The sequence below is a fragment of the Canis lupus genome, chromosome 23, assembly GCF_048164855.1.
Source record: "Canis lupus baileyi chromosome 23, mCanLup2.hap1, whole genome shotgun sequence".
NCBI classification, from domain to species: domain Eukaryota; kingdom Metazoa; phylum Chordata; class Mammalia; order Carnivora; family Canidae; genus Canis; species Canis lupus.
In genome coordinates this window covers 25179376-25198650 of record NC_132860.1, presented here as the reverse complement: position 1 = coordinate 25198650, position 19275 = coordinate 25179376, and the positions used below count along the sequence as shown (strand labels likewise).

The window sequence follows — 19275 nt, the reverse complement described above, 5'->3', positions numbered from 1 at the left end:
CAGGCTATTTTGACTTACCTCTCCCAGAGTATAATTGCCGTTTTATAAGCCAAGGAAATGGCAATCAGGGCCCCAGGATCCTCTGTGGCTTTGTGTCCAAGGTGAAGTCCCTGCTTCATAAGTGGTGGCTGAGTGGAAGAAGGGAGGCCCACTTCTTGACTGGACTCCTAGAACTTAGCCTAGGTAGAACAGGTAACTGGAGGCAGGATGAGAAATGCTGATATCCTGCTCCTTTCAGGCAGATAGCCCTGTAGCTGGAAGCTTAGAATCAGAGAACCCTGAGTTCTTGGAGGCACCAGTCTGGGGTGGAGTTCCTGTCTTACTGACTTGGAAGTGGGGAGGGAGAGAGGCAGCAGGTGTTAATTCAGGTTCTTACTGAGTTTTAGTAGATAATCTTTTTAAAGATTTTATTTATTTGGGAGACAGATAGCGAGAGAAAGCACAAGCACTGGGCTAAGGGAGGAAGAAGCTCCCCACTGAGCAGGGAGCTCTGGTCCCAGGACCCCAGGATCATGATCTGAGACAAGAGTAGACGCTTAACCAGCTGAGCCACCCAGGCACCCCTTTAGTAGATATTCTTGAGCAAATGTTTCTTCATTGGCTGCATGCTCCAGGGCCATTTCCAGAAACTTTAAATGGTTGCCGTAAAAAAATTATTTTCACCAGTTTCACTGGATAGTGGGTTCATGGAGCTTCTTATACTGTCAAGCCAGAAGTCCCCTCTAATTCATCAATTTTCAGAAGCATCCTTACTGACATGCATTCTTTCTAGTGCTGCATATTCATTCTCTGAAAATGTTGCAGTATTGACCCCAATTAAGAAGATGATTCCCTTCTCTCTGGGGAAATATTTTTAAATTAGTGACCTATTTCTAGCCTCTTTTCATAAGACAAAGATTCCCCAGCCAGCAGTTCTTGGCTAGCTTGTATACTTTGGTCCCGAAAGTTTGCAAGACAAGAGATGTCAGAGTTTCCCAGTCTTTGCCGGGAAGGCTGGAACTTGAGATGCTGCCTTTAGGATTTGATCTTTGTCGTGTGCCCCGTGTCATAGTCTGAGGACATCAAGGTTGATCCCATGATGAGGATTGGATCTCAGAGGGATTCTCTGTACCTGCACATGTGCTGGGGGCTGGGTGCTAGGTGGTAGGTATATAGGAGAAAAAGGAAAGGCATAGTTGCTGCCTTGGAGGAAGTTCTTCTTGTGGTGGAAATAGCTATGTCAACCGATGAGGACACTATAGTAGGATGATGAGTGCTGTGATAGAGTCACAGAAGAGGAAGACTTGTTAGTTTTACCCATGCACAGAGTTGCTGACATGTAATTTGGGTCTGAAGAGATGACTGGAATAACCAGGAAAAGAAGTAGAGTATTTGGGTGAGAGAATAGCATATGCAAAGATGTTAGACTGGTGAAAAGCCTCAGAAAATTTCAAGTAATTCACTATCACTGGAGATGAGAGGAAATGGCGGTTGATGTGGCAAAAAAGTCAGGTAGGGTGTTGTATAAGGTTGTGAAATTTTGGTTTTAGTTGGAGTTAATACTATAAAAGTAAGAATCATTGAGGAGGATGGAACAGACCTTCAAGATCAGAAGATAACCAGTGCCTTGTCTTAAATTATCTCTTGCTGATCTCATGGCATGTGGTCTTCATATAGCAAACACTTAGGAAACATCTTTTACCTCCCCTATGGGTCTCCTTTGTATATGAGAGAGAAGCATCACTGTAACAGTGGTCTCCAGTACTGCACATTCTTATTACCTTTACATTCCTCTTACAACATATTAAATATATTTATATTTAGGAGAGCTTCATTCACACACAGGAGAGCTTATTTTGTGTTAGGTGCTATTCTAAGTACTTTATGTGAATTAACTCATTTGTAATACCCTCAACATGAGGGTCTTATGAAGTTTTTTACTGGTATCATCTCCATTTTACAAATGGTGTGCATGATACACTGAAATAAGTGATAGAACCAGGGTTCAAACCCAGGCATCCTGGCTCTAAAATCAAGCTCTAAACCATTATGCTACACTGAATCCAAGCCAATGTAACCCTTTGGCTCCTAGCTGAATATCTTTATTTTAAATAGGCTGACATTTTTGGGGCCTTTTTCTCCCTTTTGTGTAGGGGGGATAAAATGCATTGACTAGTTATGGTAAGCTAAGCAACCATAGGTGTTGTAGGGTGAGTGATGTTCATTCAGTTATTTAATAACCACATTCCCTGCTGTGCCAGACCCTGTGCTTGGAGAAGGGCTTTGGAGCTAAATTAATTATTCATTTAGGTGTTCCAGAGAATTTATAAGACACAGGTTAGAGATAAATGACAAGTGAAATATAGTTTCTATATTTGAGTTGCTTAGGGATAGTAAAAGGGAGTGATTGAATAGTAATTATATTGTAATGGGATATGCACTGTCATAGATGTATACTCTGAGAACTAAGAGAACAAATGGAATAGGGCAATTAACTTGCTTGAGAGAGGTCTGGAAAACTTCACAGAGGCAGTAACTTTTTCTCTAGCAGATAAAGAGAAGGAGAAAGCATTTTAAATGGAGCACCTTGTATAAATGCTTAGAGGTATGATGAGTATGGTTTGTTCAAGGAGCCTGAAGTGGCTTGATGTATCTAGAGCAAATGTTGGCAAACATTTTCTATAAAGGGCCATATAGTCAGTATTTTAAGCTTTGTTAGCCATGGTCTCTGTCACAGCTCAACTCTGCCTTTGTAACATGAAAACAGCTATAGACAGTACATAAATGAATGAATGTGGCTATGTTTCAATAAAGCTTTATTTATAAAAAGAAACAGCAAGCTGGGTTTGGCTGTAATTTTTTGACCCCTGGTCTGGAGTGTGAGTGTCTGGTAAGGAGAGAGAATAGCTGCCTGGAAAGTTAGTTTATGACCAAATTGTAAAAGGCCTTGAATATGAGGCCAAGAAGCTCAGGCATTATTCCGTAGATAATGAGGAACCATGAGATTTTAAGTAGGTGCAGTTGGTATACTTTCAGATTTGTACTTTACAAAGGTCATTCTGGTGACTAATGTGGTAGGTGGATTGGCAGAAGTGGGATTAAATGTACAGAGGTGAGTGAGAAACGACTGTCATCTCCATGCCCTTGGCAATAGCTTCTGATATCACTGGGGATAGAAACTTTGCCCTTGAGACATCCAAGGCCCAGCACTTTGTACAAATGGCATTTACAGCTATTATAGCTAAGATGTGGGTCCGTGGTAGATGTCAAAGAGGTGAACAAGAGTTGGGAAGCATCTTAGATCTGGGGCATGTGTCTGTGGGTTCTAGGTTGTGTGTGTGTGTGTGTGTGTGTGTGTGTGTGTGTGTGTGTGTAGGGGCCTAAGTGGGAGTGGAGGTGCTGTGGTTTGGTTTGGGAGACATGGAAGATGAGCAGTTAGGAACACAGTTGGAAATAGGGAGGGAGGAGTAATTGATTCTAAGGAAATACCCAGGACATCTGTCTGGATCCCTGCACCCAAAGGTGCGTTTCTCCTCTTCTAGCTTTGTAATCAGCGTGTTCTGTTCATTGCGGAAGCTGGCTGGGCCTATTTTGTTGGGGATTCTAGATAGATGTTTCCCTTCCTATCTATTCTCACCCACATCTCCTCACTACTGCTTCACTTGGGGTGGGCATGGGGTTGCATTCTTTGTGCCACCGCCAGGGAGATCACTTTTCTGAGCTCATAGAGCTAAATATACCTAGTGACAGCTGGTCCCTGCTCTTCAGAGAGCTTTTGAGCTACATGCAGCTCCTGCCGGTGCTACATCCACCATGGTAAGGCAAGACTTTTAGGGAGCCTTCTTAGACCTTCCTGAGAGAAGAGCTACTTGTTTTTGAGTCTGAAATAGTAAATCTTTGTTGTGGGAGCCAAAAGTTGTCTCTTTGGTTTGGTTTTGTTTTTGCTTTTTGTTACCTTTAAACTATATCTTAAATTAGACCTTAGCTATTAGCTGGATGTGGGACAGTGTTCAGAGTAATATATGGCAGTGCCTACCTCAGGTACATTAGACATTGGAGTTCGAGTTCATTACAGCTTGTTTGCTATGTTTATGACCAGATCACTAGGACCTTTATCAAAGCATATATGGTTTGTCAGTAACAATAACACTGGTAAGGGTATATACACAGAGCAGAAGAGCCAACTTTGATGAAGAAGCATTTTCTCTTACTTTCATATTCTTATCTCATCCTCCTGCCAATAATAATGACAACTAATATGAGTGGTGCTTTACAACTTAACAGAGTGCTTTTGTGTGCATCAGGAATCACAAGCTCTCTGCTCTCAGACTAGAGAGCACATGCCTCTTCAGAAGGGGGCAGCTGATTCTCAGCTCTGGCACATTGTTGCCAGGTCAATTTGCAAACCCAGGAGAGATGCCCTGGGGGTGGGGGTTGAAGCACTCATGATCTCCCTCAGCACCAACTCCCCCACCTCCAAGCTGCTCCGGATTACAACGTTTACATCATGTCCTTTGATAGGGACAATTGATCTTTTTCTTAGCTTTAAGTAAAATGTGAATAAAAACATCTTCACAAAATGCTGCATTTTGAAGTTAATTTGTAATGGACAATCTATATAAAAATAATGAGCTTGCCATGCCAACACCAGCTCATGACAAGTCCCTGAGCCGCCATTCCCCTTCCAATCCAATTGTAGCCCTTAAGACCTAGGAACTCAGTGTCTAGATCTTTAGATTTTTTTTTTTTTTTTTTTTTTAAACATAGTGTGGGTGTGCCTGGCTGGCTTAGTCTGTGTAGCCTGCAACTCTTGATCTCGGGGTTGTGAGTTCAAGCCCTATGTTGGGTATAGAGATTATTTAAAGTCCTTAAAATTTTTAAAGAAATAAAGATAGCTTGAAAAGCAGGACTTTCTTGGTATGAAATCTGATTTTCAATATGGGTTCAGTTTAGAAAATGATCTGTTGGCCCTTAAAAGATATGTACAAAGGCAGCTTGTGATTTCTGCAAGCATGTCTCATTTACTTCTCTTAGGTGAGAGGGACGCCCGGTCCTTGTTCTGAGGGGGAAACTGGGTCAGAGAGGCCAAATAGCTTGCCCAAAAGTCATACCAGAAGGCAAGGGTCTGTTTCTACAGGTTGTGCACGCCTTCTATTTATAGTATACTGCCTTTTCTACTCAAAAGGTCTGATTGGTGCATCCCTCCTCTTTGTTTTCTAAGGAGCTCCCTTCAACTCCAGGCCCTTCCTTCATGTAGTGCTTCTGTCAGCCCACGTTCCTCATTTGGCACCGTCTTCTTGTTGACCTTCTTTTCTGATTGCACTCCTTCTTTTCTTGGTCTGCAGCACCGGTTGAGTGCGTGAGCCACGTGCAGGTCCTCCTTTACTTTCTTCCTGTGACTACTCTGCTCTCTGTATGCCTCAGTGGTCAGACTTGGCTGTAAGAAGCAGTCTATATCTTATTGGTTCTCGATAAGTACCTGGTACGTATCATCAGATAGTTTCCTTGAGTTAGCTGGGAATGGCAGGAAATTCCCTTTCTTGGAAATTTTGGCATTTCTGCTCCTACACCTGCATATGATGTATGTTTCTCTAGTCTTAGATTAAGAGAGTCTGGGTTAGAGCCTAGGAGGACTAACATAGGATATACCTGTATCTGGAATCCGAGGGTTACATATTTGAGCTTTTTAAAATATTTGCGAATCCTGACAACTTTTCATTACGCCCACACCACTACGTCATTTTAAGCTAGATTATTGCAGTAGCCACCTGACTGGTTCCCCTGCACCCACCCTTGCCCTCCTATAGTCTACTCTCCATCACGGCATTTGGAACAGTCTCATAAAAAATGTAAATGTTGGGGCACCTGGGTAGCACAACTGGTGAAGTGTTCGACTCTTGGTTTCTGCTCAAGTGGTGATCTTGTGGTTGTGAGATTGAGCCCCGAATTGAGCTCAGCAGGGAGTCTGCCTGAGATTCTCTCTACCTCTCCCTCTGCCCTTCCTGCTCATGCTCTCTCTCTCTCTCTCTGGAATAAATGAATGACTCTTAAAATATATATAAATATTAATATTTATAAATATGATCATGTTGCATCTGTGTTCAAATTCATCCAACAGCTTCCCTCTCAGAGTCCAAATCCAAGTCCTTATAATGGCCTACAAGGGTGTTTATGATCTGGACCCCTGTCACTTCCCTCATTCATCTCCCACTAGTCATTGCCTCTCATTTCTCTTCAGCCCCACTGGCCCCCTTGCTATTCCTTGAATTAAGCATGTTCTTTGGATTTGTCATTCCCTGTGGTTTGGATACTCTTCTTCTAGTTTTCCTGCTTGCCTTTCTCCAACATTCCTTCAGATAGATGCTTGAAAGTTACCTTCTTTTTTTTTTTTTTTTTTTTTAAAGATTCTATTTATTTATTCATGAGAGACACAGAGAGAGGCAGAGACATAGACAGAGGGAGAAGCAGGCTCCATGCAGGGAGCCTGATGCAGGGTTCAATCCCCATACTGGGATCACGCCCTGAGCTGAAGGCAGACACTCAACCACTGAGCCACCCAGGTGTCCCTGAAAGTTACCTTCTTAATGAGACCTTCCTTGACTCCTCTAAAATGACAAGCCACTAATACCACTGATTGTATCTGTTTTGTTTACTACTTACTGCATTTCTAGTGCCCAGAACTATGCCTGGTACTTAGAAATCTCACATCTGTTGACTAAATGAATGAAGGAATTCTGTCCCCAGACTGGCTGTGTCAGACTGTTTGTGACTGTGTCTTCCCTGAGATGTCCCAGTGTCTGCTGTTTAAGGTCTAGTGATCTCATCACTTACGTCTCCAGTGAGAGCAATCAGACTCAATAAGTTTACAAAATTAAAGTTAACAAAATTGTTCTAAGTTAATTTTGAAAAATAAACAGCTGGGATTGACAAGAAATATTCTGAAATATAAGAGCCATGAGAAGAAGGGGTCCAGGCTTTAGAAATTATTACTGAAGTATAAAATAAAATGAAAAGCATCATAAGATAATCAAGTGATAGTACAAAAAACAGAAATATCATTTAGTGCAAAAGAATGCAGAATCTAAAAATGTACTTGAGAATATGCAAGGACTTAATTTTTTTTAAAAAATTATTTATTTATGATAGTCACACACACAGAGAGAGAGAGAGAGAGAGAGAGAGAGGCAGAGACACAGGCAGAGAGAGAAGCAGGCTCCATGCACCGGGAGCCCGACGTGGGATTCGATCCCGGGTCTCCAGGATTGCGCCCTGGGCCAAAGGCAGGCGCCAAACCGCTGTGCCACCCAGGGATCCCAAAAGTCAGAGTTGAGACTTTTTTTTTTTTTTTTTTTTTAATTTATGATAGTCACAGAGAGAGAGAGAGAGAGAGAGAGAGAGGCAGAGACACAGGCAGAGGGAGAAGCAGGCTCCATGCACCAGGAGCCCAATGTGGGATTCGATCCTGGGTCTCCAGGATCGCGCCCTGGGCCAAAGGCAGGCGCTAAACCACTGCGCCACCCAGGGATCCCGCAAGGACTTAATTTATTACTAAATACATTTTTCAAAATGAATAAAAGATAATATAACGAATGGGTTTGGGATAAGAGGGTTGCAACCTGGAAAAACTGTTAAAATTTACAACTTATAGCATAAAATGAATTGAATGTTGGATGGCCTAAAAGGCTGTCTATTAAAAAAAATAAAAAATACTTTCATCAGTCTAGTTTTTCTAAGAATTGACGTAATCTTTTTGCTCTAGACTCTTTACCACATCATCTGTGTAATCCTTATTAAAAATAAATTCTCTTACCAATTACAAATGAGACGTTGGAGAGCTGGAGAACCTAACCCTCTGCGTCAAAAGGACTTGAATTTAGTTGCGGCCAGAAGGCACGAATGAAGGGCTGTTCAACTGCTTTCACCTCCTCATCTCATCAGAGGTCTTTACTTACACCATTCCGGCCCCCGTGGGAGTATAGCCAGGTTGTACCTATATCTGGGGTTGGAGAATGTGTCAGAGCTGCCCTTTAGTATGTGGCCATTAGCCACATCTGGCCATTTAATTCTACATCATTTTGTTTTTTAATCTCAGTTTGGGGCTGCCTGGGCAGCTCAGATGGTTAAGTGTCTGTCTTTGGCTCAGGTCATGATCCTATGGTCCTGGGATTGAGCCCCACATTAGGCTCCCTGCTTGGTAGGGAGCCTACTTCTCCCTCTCCATCTCCCGATCCCCCTGCTTGTACTCTGTCTTTCTCTCTTTCTCAAATGAATAAATAATTTTTTTTTTAAATCTCAGTTTGTCATACTAGCCGCATTATGAATGCTCAGTAACCACATGTACCTAGTGGGAACTATTTGGACAGGACAGATATTGAACATTTCCATCATTGCAGAAAGTTGTATTGGACAGAGCTACATTATAATTGTAGACATTGTCAAGTTCTTTGTGCTCAGTAGCCTGTACTCTAAGTTGAGAGTGCTCCAGTGTGGACTACCTTCAGACTTCTCTCCTGAGTCATTAAGCCTCAGATGTCTTAATGTCTGCAAAACCCAGGGATGGAAATCACCCCTTGATTACAGGGCTAGGGAATCTGGGTCCATACTGTCAATCATCTATTTCTTTAGTCAATAACATTTACTGATGTTATGCTGGGTCAAGTCCTTTCCTGGAACCCAAAGATAAGGAAAGATGGATAAGAAACATTTCCTGAAAATCTTGCTAAACTGTTTTACAAGGTAGTGATCACAATTGCACTTTTCTTTGATGTTTGAGGCTCTAGGGGAAGCAGTGATTAGTGTTCAATCCTATACATACCAATGAGGTTAAGTATCAGAGGAATGGGTATCTGTGAAGTTAATTACCAGTTAAGTTTCCAAAAGCTCTGATTTCTTCTGCTTTTCTTCTTTCTTGCAAGAATATATTATGAAAAGAAATATCGATAATTAAAGGACAGCATCTGTAGTACCAGAGGAAAATTTAGACTGTAAAGTCATATATCTTGGATTGGAATACAAATCCATCACTTATCAGCTGTAACCTTGAGCAAATGTTTGAGTTATCTAATGCTATATAACAAACTTCCCCAAAACTCAGTGGCTTAAAACAGCAACAACATTTATTTTGTCATTTACCTGCCATTGGGGCATGGAGGCGGGGGCAGCTCATCTATGTCTACTTGGGATCAGATAAAGTAACTCAAAAGCTAGGGGCTGGAATCACCTGAAGTCTCAATCACTCACATGTCTGACTCCTGGACCAGGAAGGCAAACAGTTGGAGATGCTTGGACATCTCTCTGTATTTCTATGTAGTCTTTCCACATGATCTCTCTAAAATGGTGGCTTTTGGGTAGCCAGGCCTCATCTTTGTTGGCTCAGGGCTCTCAAGGCATGTGTCCCAGAAGGGAGAGAACCAGGTGGACTTTGTATTGCTTTTCCAACCTAGCCTTGGAAGTGATTTGACATCTCTGCTGCCACATTCTGTTTGTTAGATGATGAGTCATTCATCTCAGCCTATATTCAGTGGGAGAGGAATTCACCTTTTGTGGGAGGATTGTCATAGAATTGTGGACATATTTGAAAACCATCGTAGCAAGTAATTTAATCTCTCTAAATTTAATGTGATTTGGGGCAAGTTACATTATCTTACAGTATTACTGTTCTTGTTTGTAAAATAAGTGTGATAATTCATTGGTTGTAAAGGATAAGATGAAAAAGTACTGTAGAAGTTCTTAGAATATTGCTTAGTATATAAACAAGTGATCAAAAATTGTTAATGCTCTTTCCCTATCCTCCTTTCTTCCTCTAGCTTATTGAATTCCAGTTAATTATCATTTAGTATTTTCCATAATTATAAAAATATGAGGAAGGAATTTCTTTTCCTTTTTTTTTTTTTCAAGTGAAACATATAACAAGGAAGAAGCAGCGTGGTTGCCAACTAGGCCGTGTGCACATGGAAGGACAGATGAGTGATGTGATAGGCTTGTACATGGGGTGGATGGAATGTGCTGTGGAAAGCTGGATGGCCTGCATGGAGATCCTGGTGGGTTGACTCCTAGTATCTCTTGTGACTTGTGTGCATTTTCCCTTGCAGTTCCTGAGGGAAGACCTCAATTACCATGACCCAACAGTGAAACACAGCACCTTCCATGGTGAGGATAAGCTCATCAGTGTGGAGGACCTGTGGAAGGCCTGGAAGTCTTCAGAAGGTAATAGGCAGCTTGGTTGTCAAACCTAGTTGCTGGAAGGTTTAGAGAAGACAAAAGAAGATGGGCACAACTTGGCCTTAAAAGTACACAAGTATAACATGCTTTGTAAAGAGCAAATTATTAAAATAGTTTTACATATAGTCACTGAATAAGACTGAATTTAGTCACCATGCTGGGAAGAGGGGAAGATGCTCCAAATAGAGCTGGAGCTGCTCTTCATTAGAATTCTAATTGAATTCCATCCTGTCCCTACCCGTCTCCTCACCACCTACCCCACTTTCTGCTGCTTCTCCAGAGATAAGGAGCTCACTGGCCTCCCTCCTTCCACAACTCCGTACTTGGATTATTCAAAGATTGGCTGTACATAAGATAGATTCTCCCTTGAATCTTCTCTTTTCCGGTTAAATAGCCAGATTCTTTGAAGGAAACTTGATTTCTCAGCCTCCTCCTCATCTTGGCTTCCTGCCTGTGAACACTTTTGTTAATGTCTTAGATCACAGACAGCTTCTAGAGTTGGACGCAGGCCCCCAGGTGTGGTTTGACCAGCTTATTGTTGAGCAGGGCCTTCAACTTCTTAATTCTGGACCCTGTGTACATCTGTTAATGCAGCCTGATTAGATATTGGAGCCATCAGCAGTCATGTCATTCTGCAGAGTCATGTTGAACTTAATAAATAAAACTTTATTATTTCTCATGTATAAAACTGTTAAACCATGACTAACAACTTTTTTTTTTTTCCCCCTGGAACATTTGTTTCAGAACTCTGAGTAAAAGGGCATGTCTAATTGTGGGAAGCTTGACAGGGAAGGGAAAAACAGGGCTTTAGCCTCCTCTACATTTCTATCTGTGGCTAGAGTATCTTGTACTAACAAGGTTGGAAACAATCTCTTTGTAGGGTCTCATAGGGTAGGTTTTGATGCTAAGAAGGGTTAAATGTAAGTGACCGCCAGGGCCCCTGCTTTTGTAGATGAGGAGCCTTATTCCTAGATTTGTAAAGTTACTTGTTATCATGCATTTAGTAAATAGGAGAGCCAGGACTTAGACCTGGACCTTCTGCTTGCTTGATCAATACCTTTTCATGCCTTCTTGGTCAAAAGCACTGGTCTGATGGTAGAGAAAACCAGTTCTGGTAGGAAATGAGGCAGTTTTCATTTTTGTTTTAATCATACCTGAGATTATAAAATGTTAGATCTGGAAAGGATCATCTATAATGTAGGTGTAGAACATGAGATTTGAAGCAAGAAGACCTGGATTCTAATCCTATTTCTAGCACAGACAGGCTGATACTTCTTGTTCACTCTGTGTTTTTATCAATTTAGAGGAAGTACAAGTTAGCTATACAGACAGCTTTCTGGAAATTTTTAGGAGCTAAGTTCCTTGTGGGGGCTTTGTTTAATAGCTCCTGAGCGGTTCAGGCTGTCTACTGATGTGAGATCAAGCAGTGAAATGATCTTTGGAATTATATCCTGGCACAGCCAGGAAATATCTCTAATTAGTACTATTTAATTTTAGTTTTCTTTTTTTTTTTCTGTAACAACATGAGGACATGGCGCCTGGGTTTTAAGAGTGGGTTTAAAAAGTGGGAATTTGGAATGAAAGATGGCAGGGGGAGCATTCCTGGCCTTCACAGAAGTAGCTGGGAAGGGAAAGTGACCAAGAGAGGGCAGAAACAGAGGGACAGAATCATAATACTAAAAAGCAGCCAAGACAATTTTCTGGTAAGAACTTTATTCCTGGACTCAGCAACTATTTGGAACACTTCCAGGTATGTTCTAAATGACAGGAAGATGGAAGACAATGGAGTGAGTTTTGAGGTGTTGGTTCCCATTACTGATGAGCAGAGAAACATTCCAGTGCACTCCAGTGACGTAGCATATAGCTGAGCTGAGAGGTGGTGACATGTATGTACCATTTTAGAATTTGCTCACCATATGTCATGCCTGGTAGTTTGACAAGGTAAAAATGAGAATCTTCATATGTACTATTCCTCCCAACAATTTGCTTCATTATTTAGAACAAGGCCCCTAATCTCTGAGTGATGATTTCCAGAGCTACAAAAGGCATGTAATATTCTGGTGCTGGCACAAACTGGCTGGCCCGTTTAGCTAGATGAGATAGATAGCAGCAGTGTTCATTAGTGTGCAGAACATCAGCTGGCTAATGTCAGTACCATTTACATGATTAGTGTTGTTAACATTTTCTGCCTGATGTTGGGAGCCAGTGTTTTTTCAGCGTTATTTAGATTTTAACAGAAAAGCCTGATAATTGCTACATTAGCCAGTTCTAGACTTCAGTAATAAAAACAACAAGAACTAAAAAACGACTCTTAATATTTATATAGTATTTGATAAATGCTAGCCCCTGTTCTGAGTGATTTATATATATTAACTCATTTGTTTCCCATGAAAGTCCTTTGAAGTATAAATACTATGATTGTCTCCATTTACAGATGAGGAATATGGGGCAGAGAGAGTGTTTAATGACATAATGCAATGCCATTCTGTCACTGACTTTCTAGTGCAGACTTCACATGTTAAGGACATAATCCCCAAGAAGAGTGCTCTCACTTCTTTTTTTTTTTTTTTTTTTTTGAAGATTTTATTTATTTATTCATGAGAGACACAGAGAGGCAGAGACATAGGCAGAGAGAGAAGCAGGCTCCATGCAGGGAGCCTGATGCAGGACTCAATCCTGGGACTCCAGGATTATGCCCTAGGCCGAAGGCAGGTGCTCAACCCCTGAGCCGCCCAGGCATCCTAGCGCTCTCAGTTCTGACACCAATCAGCCATAAACTCTGTGTGGTCCCAGCTACTTGTGCTCTACTCTGCTGGCTACGAATCATGGGTTTCCACTATCCCCTCAGGTGGATAATTTGCTAAATGACTCACAGAACTCAGGAAAGTGTTGTACTTATGATTATGATTTTATTATAATGGATTAAAGGGGCCAAAACAAGAGACCAATAGGGTGAGGTCTGGGAGGGTCCTGAATTTGGAGCTTCTGTCTCTTCCCCTCATGGAATTAGGACACACCACCCTCCCAGCACATTAATCACAGTTGTGTTTGCTGTCTGGAGCTCACTTGAGCCTTTGTGTCCAAAGTTTTTATTGAGGTCCTATTACATACACATGATTGATCTAATCACTGGCTACACGGAGGCACTCAATCTGCAGCCTGCTTTTCCTTTCTGAAGGTTGGGCTAGGCTAATATTTCCTGGCCCAAAGACTAATCCACGAGTCACCTGGTTGGTCTTCCTGGTGACTAGCTCCCAATCAGGAGTCATCTCATTAGCTCAAACTCAAGTGTGGGCCCCACCATGAATAACAAAGACATTCCTAACACCAGAGAAATTGACCTGAAGACAAAGACTGCCAAATTCTTTGTTATACAAAATTAAGTAGAAAAGAGCTGAACAAACAGGGGTGAGGAAGGATCAAGAACAAGGGGAACTCCAGGGATCCCAACAGCCTGGACTAGGAAGGGGACTGACCTTTACTAATTGGCAACTCTTAGATGCCTCTTGCTTCATTCATTTTTCATCTAAGTATCTTTGCTCAACACTCAGATATGACAGAGGGAGAATCAGATTGACATAGTTTGGATCACAGACTTATTATGTAGGATAGTGGTAGTGAGAGAATATGTATGGGGATGGGGGATGGGTTGGGGCGGGGATATCAGTTCTTTAAAGGAAGGGATGCCAGATAGATTTTGTAGAATCTTTGAGAGGCAGAATTGTTGTTTGCATAGTTGAGACAGTGGAAACAGTAATAGTGACCTTAGAGGGGTGGGGGTGGAGGGCACTTTAGAGGATTCTCTAAAGCATGACTTCCATTCTTCTGAACAAAGTACATCATTACTATTTTTTTCTCCCCTTTCCTGGACATGAAATTTCAAAGGATGCTATCTGCCAAACAAAGCAATAATTTCTTTCCCCCATTTGTATGGATCAAAGACATCTTAAACTATGAATTTTGATTCTAACTAAATGGTATGATTCCAGCTAAAAGCAAAAGAACCCAATATTCTAGTGTAACTTTGAACTTTGCCTTGAGAAAATGTTTATTTTCTACTGGAAATAATTTGGAAATAATTCCAAATATTAATTTGGAAATAAGCTCACAGATCTCCAATTCTGTCTGTGTTGTACTTTTGTAGGATGGGATTTTTCACAGGAGGCAGTAGAGCAGTGCTGGGAAGCCAGGAGGGTTTTAGAAAGAAACCCAACAGAACTAGCCTTTCTCCATCGACAGAACACAACAGGGGCAGGTGGCCTTGGGCTTCTGTCTAAACCATTTCAGAAGTCAGTTCAGTATAAAAGAGTTGGCATCTCCTTTTTGCTTTTACATAAACCCAGTGAGAGAGATGTTTATTCTGTTGTTTGAGCTACATAAAAATTACTTTGCTAAGTGAATCTTTAAGTCATTAATTTAAATACCTCAGCCATTGCTGCTACATATTGGGGGAGAGAGAGGCAACTGAGTTTTTCTTTCTCTTGGATGCTGTTAGATACTTTTCCCCCCAATAACAACAACAGCAAAACCCCAACCAGCATCAATGCAGTCATTTTCTGTTTATATTAAATAGCTACTTGAGTGTAATAGGTCTTGTATCCCCACTTAATAAAGGAAGACAGCATCTCTCACCTATTTCTGTTACCAAATCCTAAAGATTCTACCTCTCTCATATATTTTTTGTGCATCTCCTATGATACTGCCTTAGCTCAACTTCATCTTTTTGAAAGACTTAATTGAGTTGTAATTGATAATACACTCAGGTATAAATATTTAAAGTGTATAATTTTTTTGAGTTTTGACACATGTATCTATACAAATAGAGATCCTTTGTGAGATATATGCTTTGCAAAGATTTTTGCCCAGTCTGTGGCTTATCATTCTTTTAACAGTATCTTTTGAAAAACAGTAAGTTTTAATTTTTTTGAAGTCCAGTTTTTCAATTTGTGCTACTGTGGATCATCCTTTGGTGTCATATGTAAGAAATATTTGCTTAACCCAAGGTCACACAAGGATTTTCTCTCATGTTCCCCTCTAGAAGTTTTATAGTTGTAAGCTTTACATTTAGGCCTCTGTTCTGTTTTGTGTTAATTTGTATAGGTTAATGTTAAATATGGATCTGAGTTCTTTTTTTTGCTCGTGGATGTCTCAATTGTTCTAGAACCATTTGTTGAAAAATTCCGTTTTTCCTCCACTGCATTGCCGTGTACCTTTTGTTAAAAATCAGTTGTCCATATAAGTACAGATTTATTTCTGGATTTTGTATTCTGACCCCCTGATCTATTTGTCTGTCCTTATGTCAATACATGCTATTTTGATTCCTGTAGTCTTATAATAACTCTTTTAGTCAGATAATGTTAGCCTTCCAACTTTGTTTTCCTTTTTCCAAGTTGTTTTGGCTGTTTGTTCTTGAATTGACTTGTCAATTTCTACAAAAAAGCCTGCTCGGATTTTGACTGGCATTGCATTGAGTATGTAGCTCAGATTGAGCGAACTGACATCTTAATAATACTGAGCTTTCTGATTCATGAATAAGGTACATCTCTCTATTTATTTAGGAGACGTACCTTTTCTCAGTAGTATTTTGTAGTTTTCAGTGTACAAGTCTTTCTTATCTTTTGTCAGATTTATCTCTATTTTATAGATTTTGATGCTATTGTAAACAGTATTTTTAATGAATGAATGAATGAATGAATGAATTAAAAATATTCTATTTATTTATTCATGAGAGACACACAGAGAGAGGCAGAGACGTAGGCAGAGGGTTTTGCCTGAGGGGAGCCTGATACAGGACTTGATCCTGGGCCTGGTATGAAGGCAGACGCTCAACCACTGAGTGACCCAGGTGTCCTGTAAATAGTATTTTTTAAATTGTGATAAAATATGTAAAAATTTAACCACATAAATAGTATTTTTAAAAATTTAATTCCTATTGCTTATATGTAGAAATATAATTGATTTTTGTATATTGATCTTCTATTCTACAGCCTTGTTAACTCACTTATTAGTGAGATGCCATCAGAGTTTCAACTGAGATAATCAAGTCTTCTCATAAAGAAAGTTTTATTATTTTCTTTTCCAATCTAGATGCCTTTAAAAAATTCTTCTTCTTGTGGGGATGCCTGACTGGTTCAGTTGGTAGAGTATGCAACTCTTGATTTCAGGGTTGTGGGTTTGGGCCCATGTTTCGTGTAGATATTACGTAAGTAAGTAAAGTCTTTTTTAAAAAAAATTCTTCTTCTCGTCTTATTGCCCTGGTTAGTATCTCCAGTACAGTCTTGAAGGGAAGTGGTAAGAGTACAATCTGTGTCTTATTTCTGATCTCAGGAGGAAAATATTCAGTCTTTCACCATTAAATATAATAACATTAGCTATGGGTTTTTGTTTTTGTTTTTGTAAAAGCTTTTTGTCAAATTGAGGAAGTGACTTTTTATTACAGATTTGCTGAGAGCTTTTATTAGGAATGGGTATTGGATTTTATCAAATGAGTTTTCTGTGTCTATTGAGATGATTGCCTGGTTTTTCTATTTTTGTTTGCTAAGGTGCTGAATTACATTGATTATTTTTTAAAAAGATTTGTTTGTTTGTTTATTTTTTGATTTGTTTATTTGAGAGAGAGAGAGAGAGAGCAAGCATGTGAGCAGGAGAAGGAGCAGAGAGAGTGAGGGAGAGAGAAAATCCCAAGCAGACTGCACATTGAGCATGGAGCCCAACATGGGGCTTATTTTCAAGAGATCATCAGATCATGACCTGAGTCAAAATCATGAGTGGAATGCTTAATTGATGGAACTACCTAGACACCCCACATTGATTAATTTTTAAATGTTAATCCAACCCTGCATTCTAGGGATAAACTCCCTTGGTCATTATCCTTTTACTATATAGTCAGATTCTATTTGCTAAAATTTTGTTTCAAATTTTTACATCTTTGTTAATGAGGATTATTGGTTTATAGTTTTATGCAATACCTTTGTTTTAGGTTTTGGGATTACCCTGGCCTCATTGAATTAATTGGGACATATTCTTCAATTTTTCAGAAGACTTCATATAGAATTGGCATTATTTTTCTTTACCTACTTGGTAGAGTTCACCAGTAAAGCCTTATGATCCTGGATTTTTTTTTTAAAGATTTTATTTATTTGAGAGAGAGAGAGGACAAGGGACAGATCAGGAACTGGGGCAAGGGACAGAGGGAGAGGGAGAAGTAAGCTCCCCACTGAGCAGGGAGCCCAATGCGGGGCTCTATCCCAGGACCCTAAGATCATGACCTGAGCTGAACATAGATGCTTCAGCAACTGAGCCACAAAAGTGCCCCTGTGGGCAGGTTTTTAATAACAGTGTCAATTTCTTTCATAAGTATAGGACTATTAGGTTACTTCTTCTTGACTGAGCTTTTGTAGTTTGGGTCTTCAGTTTGTCTATATCATTAAAGTGTCAAATTTACTGGCATATATGTATTCATAACATTTTCTTATTATTCTTTTAATATGTTGATATGCTCAAAGAACCAGTGTTTGGTTTCAAGGATTTTCTCTATTGTTGGCTATTTCATTGATTTTTACATGATCTTCATTATTTTCTTTCTTTTGCTTACTTTGGGTTTAATTTGTTCTTTTCTAGTTTGTTAAGGTGGAAGCTAAGGTCATTGATTTGAGGCCTTTCTTTTTTTCTAATATAGGCATTTAGTGCTATAAATTTCCAATAAGTACTGCTTTAGTGGTATTTTGCAAATTCTGGTATGTTGTAGTTGTTTACTTTTTTTTAAATTGGTTTATTGGTAGACAATAAAAAAATACCTAAAATGAAAACACAATTGACGGTAATACTTATTATCACTTTTTCTTTTTTTTGGTCTGATATAGTCTCTAGTAACTTTGTATCCTTTAATAATGTATTCCAATTTGAGGAATTATTTTGGCTCTGGAAATGCATGCCTCTGAAATCTGTCTTAGATCTATCTGGTAATGGTTATTTACTATGTTAGATGATATTTTTTGTTTTTATTTTTATTCAGCTCAAAATACTTTCTCTTTCCTTTTTGATGTGTTTGATTCCTGAATTTTTTATAAGTAAGGTATTTAGTTTTCAAATGTTGGGGGATTTTCCAGATATTTTTCTGTTACTGATTTCCAGTTAAATTCTGTTGTGGTTTGAGAACATACTTTGCTTGAATATTTAAAACAATTTTTTTTCAATTCCAGTTAGTTAACATACAGTGCAATATTGGTTTCAGGAATAGGAATCCTTTAAAAATTTTTAAGACCTTTTTTTTATGTCCCTGAACGTCATATATCTTGGTGTAAATGTTCCATGTGCTCTTGATTGTTGTTGGGTGGAATGTTCTATAAATGTCAATCAGGCCATACTGATTGATGGTATTGTTCAAGTCCACTGTATCTTTGCTGATTTTCTGCCTATTACTCTATCGATATTGGGGGGAATATTTAAAGTTCCAACTATGATTATGGATTTGCCTATTTCTCCTTGGCTATTAATTCTATGAGTTTTTACTTCATGTATTTTGAAGGTTTCTTACTAGGTGCATAAAGATTTAGTTTTTTTTTAAGTTTATTTATTTAAGTAATCTCTACACTGAATGTGGGACTTGACCTCATGACCCCAAGATCAAGAGCTGCATTCTTTACCAACTGAGCCAGCCAAGTGCCCCAAGATTTAGGATTATTATGTCTTCTTGATTAATTGATCTCATTATTGTGAAATGACTTTATCTCTGGTGATATTTTTGCTCTGAAATCTACTTTGATATTAATGCAGCTTTCATTTGAGTATTATTAGTTTTGTATATATTTTCCATCTATTTACTTTTAATATACATGTGTGTGTATATGTGTGTGTGTTTGGAGAGGGAAAGGGCAGATGGAGAGAGAATCTTCAGCAGGCTCCACACCCAGTGAGGAACCTGACTTGGGGCTCAATTTTATGACACTGAGATCATGACCTGAGTTGAAATCAAGAGTTGAATGCTTAACTTATTGAGCCATCCAGGCACCTCATTGTGTTTTTATATTTAAATGCATTTGTTTCTCTCTTTTTAAAAAGATTTTATTTACTTGA

General features: G+C 39.5%; 1 protein-coding gene across 5 annotated transcripts in view; it reads left to right on the top strand.

Moving 5' to 3' along the window:
• The window catches only part of STIM1 (stromal interaction molecule 1), a 198327-nt gene that overhangs the window by 129102 nt on the left and 49950 nt on the right, over positions 1–19275 (top strand). For all 5 annotated transcript variants that reach the window (XM_072794362.1, XM_072794363.1, XM_072794359.1 and 2 more), the window contains exon 3: positions 10071–10185. In XM_072794362.1, coding sequence (XP_072650463.1) covers positions 10071–10185 — 115 coding nt within the window. The remainder of the gene's footprint in view (positions 1–10070; positions 10186–19275) is intronic.